Source organism: Netta rufina, assembly GCF_964035555.1.
Source record: "Netta rufina genome assembly, chromosome: 3".
Lineage (NCBI taxonomy): Eukaryota > Metazoa > Chordata > Aves > Anseriformes > Anatidae > Netta > Netta rufina.
Genome location: NC_140125.1, coordinates 61,558,749 through 61,568,301, shown reverse-complemented (window position 1 = coordinate 61,568,301; position 9,553 = coordinate 61,558,749). Strand labels below are relative to the sequence as shown.

Sequence of the window (9,553 nt, the reverse complement as noted above, 5' to 3'; positions counted from 1 at the left end):
GTTACCAGCCTAGTATGAGAATTTCAGGTTGTGGCTGAGGTATTTAAAGCAGATGAGTATTAGAACAAGACCATTTGAAAGTTGGTATCAACATTTTTCATTCCTACCTTGTCCCTGATTCCCAAACTAATAAAGAAATCATGGTATTTCCTTTCCTATATGAGCACACCTAAAGAAGACTCCCCAACCAATGGATTTACTAAGCTACTTTATCTTGATCTGTTTTGGACCCGAATTGATGTTGAGGATAAAACTGTAACAAAATCCAAGGAGCTATGCTGACTTATATTGATTAACCATATGGTACCTTATTTGTTTCAGTAACTATGGAAAAAGGCACGTAAGAAACACATTATAGAGCCACCTAAGGAATATTGTAGGCCTGCTGCATAGAGCAAGAACATTAAATATTCGACTGAGGTGATTTAAAATTAGTCAGTGAAGCTGTATGTCTTCATAGAGATGTTAACAACAACAAAAAATATAATTAACTTTAAAACCTTAGACATTAATTTCTAAACTTTAAAAAATATTAGTTTTCTGCAAACAATCATACAAGTTTTTTTTTTTTTAAAAAAAAAAAAAAAAAAGGTAAATGTTGCCTGGAAAGGCTAAAGTTGAAAGAAATAATTTCTTTTAAAGTGAGACTTCTTCCAATCAATGAAATATTGCTAGAGTTATGGTATGGAAACAACTGTTCAATTTTGATCCTTTGGTAATAATATGTGAAAGAAAGTTGCCTGCACATTCAAAGTGTCAGGTTTTATATTTTCAATCATCTACAAAAAAGTGGGTTACTAACAATGATCATATTTCATTGAAAAATGTTACAAGCAAATTTCAAATATACCAAGAAACAAATCATATTTTAAAATCTTGTTGTTTTTTTTGTTGTTGTTTGTTTTGTTTGTTTGTTTGTTTGTTTGTTTGTTTTTCTTCTGCATAGGAAGAAAATTAATTTTGGTCAGTATAAACCTAATCATCAAAAAATTAAGTATTGCAATGGTGAACAATTATAAAAGTAACGAAACCCAATGGATGTGATCTGAAATAGAATGGATGTGATTTGAAATATTATTTTATATTAGATTAACATAGCACCATAACAATCCTGTGCGCTTCAAAATCTTGATACAAAATACAAGATTAAGACTTGCGTGGCAATCAACAGCATCCAATTTTTTAAAAAGGCAATTCACGCGTCAAAGTCAAGCTCTCTTGTTTCATTAACTGTGTGGTTCAGCAATCATATTGAACCAAAGTTTTTGATACCTACTGCTGCTACTGAGCAAGATACCTGTTATCATCTACAGGGTAGTTCTTCCACCATTCAGAAGGTGGTATAATGTGGTTGGGAGAATTTTTTAGTTTAATCCTGTGACTTATGTTGAGGTGGAGCCTGAACATGACATGATTAAAACTTTGTAAAACCATATAGACATGCCAAAATGTTGCTTTCCAACTCCCAGTCTAATACCCAGAGTATCCTATCTATGCAGCTGAATTCTTATAAACTAATTTTAAGAACCTGCAAAAATGGTTAGCACCCAACAAAACTCTCATCTGTGGCTTTGAAGTGAAGCTCCAAATGATTGTCAAACAGCCACTTCTGAAGTCAGTGACCTTGCCTAATGGGAAAGATAAACGTTTGAAAAGAAGCTAAAGCTACAGTTTTCCAAATACTAATTAGAAAACAAATGCATATAATTAAGACTTGTATTGCTTCTCAAAGAAGGTATAAAAAAGCATTAAGTTATGCTCAGATGTTTCTTCTTCTCCCAAACATGGAAACTTCTATGTTCTTTAATTTCTCTTTGTTGTTTCTACTGAGCAATGAAGTGAAAACTTGCCCTTTAGGTCTAGTCATCAGCTACAAAAATTTGGGGTTTCCATGGGAGTGTTCCTCCAGCAACCAGATTAGGAAACTTTCCAAAATAACAAGCACAAACTAGATTGCTGTTTTTCAGCATGAAGCTGTGGTCTTCAGAAAATGCCAGAATAATTTCTTGATCTCATGCAGTACTCTGGATCATTCTGCACAGACGGTAAAGTGATGTACACAAAACTTGAATTTGAAGAATTGGAACTGAACCCTGAGAAAAGAAAATCCATTGAAAAAACATATATTGTTGGATACCAGTTTGAGAAGCTTCAATCCTTCCCTTGGGGAAAAAAAAATGACATACAAGTGTAGTCATTTTTTTTTCTGACATGAACGATTTGAATTTATCACAATTGCGGATATAAATATAGTTTGGGCTTTTAAGTGCAGATCTAGGGTTGATTACAATTAAAAATACTTTGTTTGACAACTCTACCCGCTCCCCAACCATTCAGCATTACTCAAGTCACCGTAACATTACTTGCAAGCTTTGAGTTCAAAAGCATCCTGACGTAGAGTGATGTTCTTTCGGTAACTGCTGGCAGAAGATTTTCACTCTATTATAATTTGGGTGCTAGGCAAGTTAATTTCAGCTCTCTTCAGCCTTGTGTGCAATTCTCGTCATTCCCATGTATCCAGAAACAAATCTGGGCATATTTAAGAGGAGTAATTCTTACTGCTACATTATAATCCTGCTGTTCCCCATTGACATCCACCCACTGATGGCCCGAATAAACAGCAATGATCTTGCGTTTCCACTTCTTTTTGTTTGGCTCCTTAAGACGGAGATAGATGCCAGATCCAGTGGAGCCGGGCTCAGCATCACAATACTGATAAAAGAGATCATTGGACTCATCAGAAATGCTACAAAATCTGTAGACCAGCTGCCCAGATCGGTCGTTGTCAAAACCTGAGAAGTGGATCATGCTCCCAGGCATCATTTTGATGGTTGGGCTGATTCCTAGTTCCATGTATTTCCTTTTGTGGGGACGCTTGAGCTCAAGAACAGCATAATCGTAATCCAGGGCAATATCCCCAGAGACACCCTTAAACCAGCCTTTTGGGATGTGGGTACTCTTCACTCTGGTCCACTGGAAGGAGGGCATGCCATCCGAGGTCTCCTGCTTTCTCCCAGATCTCCTCTGCTTTCTCCCACCACCTTTGGATCGCCGCCTCAGTCCTGTGTCAACTTTAGGATCCTCTTGGGCCTCAGAAGCTTCTCTCCTACTTCTCTTAGCTCCTTTGCGTCTCCTGCCATCACCTCTGGACTTTGTTTTCATCAGGCCCACCCTCAGTCTTTTGCTGCCTTTAACATAATCCTTGCCGTTATGCAGGCAGTGGGCAGCTGTTAGCACGTGCTTGGGGGAAATGAGAATGCCACTACAGCCAGTGGAGACCTTCACAGCTGTGTTGAAGGGAAAGTTGGTCATAAAGCGTTTGTCGTAGATGCTGAACCTACTGTCTGTTCCATATATCTGCCTTTTCTTCCTCAATGACTTATGTGTAGTTGTGTTTCCAGCTGAAACAGGTGTTAGTCCAAGGACATTCACTTCAGTCAGGGTCCGCGTGCCATTCTCGAAAACAGTCTCATAGGATAAGAGGTTCTTCAAGTCAGACAAACTGGGCACTGGCAATTTTCTTTGACACTCAATTCCACATACGCTGTTCAGCTCTAAGTTGGGTTTTGCTTCGAATTTAGGGCTGTCAAGGGAGAAAGTTCTTTCACTCACAATTTGAGGAATCTTCTTTAAGTGCCAAGTAAAATCTTGTTCAGTTTCTGTTCCATTAGCAAGACCCAATGTAGGCAAGAAAAATATGAAGAGCAGTAACATGTGCTCCATTTTGTCTATTTTTTTCTAAAACAAGACAGAGAGATTTGAAAATATGCAGTTGAAATACATGCAGTTATCTCAGTATCTTAAAAACATAATCATGCAATATATACACACAGGAAAGCCCAGCCAAGTAGGAGGGAGAAGTCTGCTGACTCATGGCATGCCTTTTTCCTGCAGGATCCCACAAAGTCTGCAGAAAATCTACTGTCTGTGTCTTATGGTCACATGTGGATAGGCCCACCTAGATAGGGTGACACACCACACAAAGAGCTAACACTTTAAATCAGAAAGACAAAAACAAAACAAAACAAAACAAAACATATTATACTCATCCGTAGCTGGGAAACATGCAGAAAGAATGTGAAATTGCTAGAAGTCTGTGGCAGAGCCAGAAACCGAACTCAGAACTCTTGATTTTGAGCTCAAAACATTACTGAAAATACCATTTTTCTCCTTTGGCTGCAGTGCTATCAGTGGCATTAACCAGCTACTAACCGCTGCCATCAGGAAAGCTGCACTCCATTCTCATATCCTTTATTCCAATTACATGGAAACCTCAGCTGTGTAGAAAGAAAGAGCCTATGATTAAACTTTAAAAGCCAAGCAATTCAAGGGTATGTATGTGGTTAAGCTTTCTGGTTTGCATTGTGATGGGAGTATAAATCAGGGCAAAGACAACCTCTTGCATTTTCTTGAGCTTTGTTTAGAATGAGTAGCCCCACACAGTGAAATAACCTGGTTACAGGCTAGCTAAAGATACAGCATGAAAAAAACAGAGGAGCATGTGTGTAACATGGAAAAAAAAGTGGTAACATCACTTTAAAAGCCAAACAATGGACCAACAACTATAATTTTGAGGCATCTACACCATGTAGACATAGTTCTTGCCTGTGAGAGGTAACAGCTATCACTTTTTAGCTAACTATGCACTATGGCTCAAATGCAGCTTGTTGATTCTAAAGCCAAATTCAGAGGGCAGTTTTGTGTTGGTGTAGCTTTTGATACTTTTCACCTTAACCTGCATGGAACACTGACTTTGGCCTGGAGTTTACTTACTTGGATATACTTGAAACACAGTTTACAATACCATATATATAATTACCCTGGCTTTAAAGTAGCTAACTCAGGTTTTGGAGAAGATGTGTGAACTTTTGTAAGACATCTGGAAATTACAGTGACTCACAGGCCTAAGCTCTGGGGTGCATGTAATCATACTGAAAGATATTTGAGGATTTTGAAAGCAGAGCAGTCATCCCAGTAGCAAGATTTTGCAGGGAGACAGCACTTGGCCATACCAGTCTAGTTTATTGGTATTGCAAAAATGCACATATGTAAGCACTAAGTTTTATATGCAGCATTACTTTCAAAGTATTGTTTTATTATTGCTTAATTAGTACTAAATTTGAAGAGGAATTCTAATTTTACATATTTATAGATAAATAATAAGGTGTCAAAATAAATTCTCTATGATAAGAACGTAGGAATGGTTTTCCTGGCCTGATCATAGGTCCATCTAGCCTAACATCTTGTTTCTGATGCTGGCCAAATGCGGATGCCTACCACAAAGCACATGAATAGAGCAACCAGGTATGGCCCTTCTCCCTCATATTCTCTTCACTTAAAACCACTTGCACCTCATGGAATTTAAGCCAGAGGTAGTTTCTGTAGTGTGAGTAAACCTCAGTGGATTTCTCTTCCATAGGTTACCCAGTCTTCCCTTGAACCCCCACAAAATCTTGTATCCACAATTTTCTCCATCGAAGGTTTCCACTGCTTAACTACTTACATTAGAAAGCATCTCCTTTTTTTCACATTGAGCCTGTCAGAGGCTAACATGACTTGATGGTAAATCATGTGATATTAATGTGGAAATTCTGATTTTAATATGCTTTGTCCTAACATAGCTGTTGAAGAGATACAAGGTATGAAGAAACTCGCTGCTTCCATCAGGCTTGAGAATGCCTTTTCTAGGTTCTCTTCCTAAAATGCTCCTCCCGTTCTTGGCTCTTCTTCAGGCTCTGGGTGTTTGATAGTTTTCTGTAGCTGAATTTTGTGAGCACTAAGGAAAGTTAATTCACTAACTGCTAGTTCATATAGAAAGTCTTAGAAGTGCCTCGGTTGATGTCATTCCACTGAGATGGCTGAAGCCTTCCCAGCTGGATTCATAACGAAATTTGCTTTGCACAGAGACATCCTACAAGCAAATGGGTAAGTACCCTGCCTCCTTTCAGCCACTCTTTAAAAAGAATAAAACAAAACAAAACACACAACCCTGAATAGATGCATCAGAGCCTCCTGTTTGAAACACTATACTCAAGTGCTCAGTACTTATAAAGACAGTCTTGGACACCATGGTTTCCATCATTTATAATGAGCTACTTGTTTTTTGTAATGAACTAAATGGGCAACTATGCTTCAGTAGAACTGGAAGAAGCCCAAGCCAAGGAGCTTGATGAAAATGGTAATTTTCATTACAGGGCAGAGTGGTCCCAGTAGGCAGCATTGTCATTTACAGCCAGGCACTCAAGGTCTGTTTACTAACCAGAACTTTACTGCTTAAGCTAGGACAACATCAAGCACAGGAAAAGACAACAGTTGCTATGGCCAGCACAGGCTGTTGGCACAGGGGGGAACGCAGGGATTTCTCTTGCCAGGTAGCAAGGATGGAATTGTGTAGATGGCTGCAAAGACATGACTGCATGGTGAGAGAAGGGGAGAAGGAATAAGGCTATAAGCTGGGAGGACAAAAAGATCCCCAAAATCTTACTCTCACTTTCTGCCACGCTGTTCTTTGCTCTTCCTCCAAACCCCAGGCTCTGCCCTCTCTTTTTCTTTGCTCTTTTCCCATATAAATTTTGGGTTGGCTTACAGTAATTAGAAGCCTTCAGTCAGCTCTGCCTTTATGACAGGATGAATTGCTTCAGAGAAGACAGAAGAAGATAAAAACCAGAAAATGAAAGAGAGTCTTGGTGTTGTGAAAATTTTGATACTTTCCCCCTGATTACCAAGCCCAGTGGATAAGTGCAAGGACTCTGTCCTCATTCCAGCTGCCATGCATGTAAAGGCATTTTCAGCTCTTCTCACGTCCTGTTTCTATCATTAACTGTTTCTGCACTTATGAAACATACCTGTGTTCTGCCTCTTCAGGATATCATTTAAATATCGTCAGTATGACCTATATAACTCCGGAAGAATGCACTTCAAATGATCAGAAGGTTTGTAGACTAGCAGTCCTGGACTATGCTTCCCTTCAGGCTACCCCAGGCTGAATTTATTTGTCAGTGTAGCTCAAACAGAAGAAAAGTTTTGTCCTACTGCCTCATGGTGTTTTATCTTGGTTTGTTCAGAGCAGCCTGGGCTTGTAGGAAAGTCAGCACAATTCACATTAGACTTGCAAAAATTCAGATGCAGTTCTCAGACCACAAAATATGATAAGCTGAAACACTACCCAGCTCCTTAACTGCTTTTGGCCTTGTTCTTTAAATGGTCTGAAAGCTGGAATTGACAGTTGTGCACTGACAAAGCAAAAGGGAGGACATTTTTGGAAATCTCATACTTCCTGCAAGAAGCCATCACCCTAACCCTATCCACCACTGCTCCCTTCACTCCTCTGGATGTCAGTGCACAGATTTCATCCTGCACTCCCGCTTATGGAGAAAAAATAAAAAATAAAAAAAACACAGCGACTCCTGGCTCTTACAAAATTTAAGCTGCTTCAGTAGGCATAAGAAGAACAAATTTTACAAGGCTTTTTGAAAACTCTTGTGGGTTCCTGAAATTACACCCCAAAAAAAAAAAAAAAAAAAAAAGGAAATTAAAATAATAAAAAAGAAACAAAATAAAAGAAAATAAATGGAAAAAAAAAATAAAGAACGAAAAATGATCTCTGTTTCCCCACGGGGGCAGGGAGAACCCCCGGCCACCCTGTGTCGGCAGCCGCTGGGTGGCGCGCCCGGACAGCGGCACGGCTCAGCACGGCTCGGCACGGCTCGGACCGGCTCAGCACAGCACGACTCGGCTGGGCTCAAACCGGCACGGCACGGCTCGGTACTTCTTGGACGGGCACAGCTCGGTTGGGCTGGGCTCAGACCGGCACGGGACAGCTCGGCTCGGCACGGCTCAGACCGGCACGGCTCCTTTCGGGGCCAAGAGGCAGAGCACGAGCGCTTTGCAACTTTCTTTGCAACCCTGCTCAGCCCTCTCCGGGAGCCTCTCCCAGCCCCGGGGCTCGCCACCAGGCAGCCCCCGCTCCTCTCTGCCCGGGGCTGCGCCCTCCTCCCCTGCCAGGTTTGGGGAGGGGGCCGAAGAGGGAAAATCCCCAACCCCACAGCCCCATCCCGCTGCGGTCCGGGACGAGCTGAGCGGCTGCCGGGTCTGAACTTGCCCTGGGTCCCCGTCCCCGGCGGCTCTGCCCGAGCCTGATGCCCTGGGGGGACATCAGCAGAGAAACAGAGATTGAGGGGGAAAAAAAAATTGGGTCTTTGCTTTTTCATCACCCGCTCCGCTTCTGCTCACCGTTTGTGTGCATCAAGCGCTTGGAAGTCCGGTGTTTTCCTGGGAGAAGCCGAGGATCTGGAGGGGAAGGCTCCCACTCGCTAAAGCTCCTTAGCCATCCTCTGGTCCTGCTTTCAGGCGTGACCGCGGGAGGCTCTGCCTTGCTGTGGCTGATCCAAAGGAGTTCCCTCTCTCCCGAGCCTGAAAGTTAAATACCTTGGCACAGCTCTCTTGCGATTCCGAGATAAATCTGCTCCCAGCGGTGACGAATCTGGATAAAATTAGTGTCAATTCCAAAAAAGAGAGCAGGAATGGTACCACAAATACTGCGGGGGTGAATCAGAATTAAAGGAGAGGTTGTTTTGAAATGCGAAGAGGCTCCCTCCGTGCCTACAGCCGAAGCTGTACAGAGGCAAAACCTCCTGAAAGGGGAATAAGTGTGCCCCTCTCGTCTGTCCTGCTAGTCGCCCGTGTTTAAAAAAGAAAAGAAAAAAAAAAGGGGGGGGGGGGGTGGAGAGGGTCAGAGCAACGTGTCGCTTTTCAGTCCTATCAAAACTGCATCCCTCAGGCTAACGCGGCAGGGGCTTTACACCAAATCCTGCACAAGCCCCAGGCACCGACACCCCTCAGCCCCCCCAAATTTTGCCCGGTGGCAAGGACGCGGCCACCCCCAGCCCTCCTCCTGCCCCGCTCCCCGGCGGCTGCCGCCCCGGCCAGGTGCGGGCAGCCTCCCCCCGGGCCGTACCTGGCTCCGACGGAGCCCAGGGGAGGGGAAGCGGCCACCTCCAGGCTGTGAGAGACCCCCTGCCCTGTCCTGCCCTGTCCTGCCCTGCCCTGCCCCGCCGCCCCCGGTCCCGGCACCCGCCGCCGCCGAGGACCCGCGGCTACTGAGGACGGGGCGGGGGGGAGCTGCCGGGTCTTCCCGGGCGGGGGAGGGGATGGAAAAAGGGAAGAAAAAAAAAAAATTGCAAGGGAGGACGGCAGGGAGAGAAGGGGAGGGCTGAGAGGAGATCCCCTCGGGTGGGATGAAGGCACGGGGCGGGGAGGCGCAGCGCCGTGGAGAGACGGGGTGATACCAGCTGGGGCCGGGCCGGGTCTCCCCGCCCTTCCCTCGGGGTCCCGCAGCGCCTTCCCCGCCCGGGCCATGCTGGGTCCGCTCCTCAGGAGCCTCAGCCCCTCTCGTCAGGGCCCCAGCCCTCCCAGCACCTCCCTCCTCTTCTCCCCTCTCTTCCTCCCACTCTGTCTAATGCCTCTGTCTTCCCCTGCCCAGGCTCCCGGAGCCCGTGTGGTTGTAGACAGGCAGAAAACCCAGCACTGGAGCTGAGCTTTGGTGCCTTTTCTT

General features: G+C 44.0%; 1 protein-coding gene across 1 annotated transcript; it reads right to left on the bottom strand.

The window, feature by feature from the left end:
* Positions 1–2,367: 2,367 nt before the first annotated feature.
* Positions 2,368–8,369, bottom strand: PRSS35 (serine protease 35). Its single transcript, XM_084283275.1, has 2 exons — positions 8,233–8,369; positions 2,368–3,738 (listed from the first exon to the last, which is right to left on the bottom strand). The coding sequence occupies exon 2, from the start codon at positions 3,721–3,723 to the stop codon at positions 2,482–2,484; it is 1,242 nt and encodes a 413-aa protein (XP_084139401.1). The 5' UTR covers positions 3,724–3,738; positions 8,233–8,369; the 3' UTR covers positions 2,368–2,481.
* Positions 8,370–9,553: the final 1,184 nt, after the last annotated feature.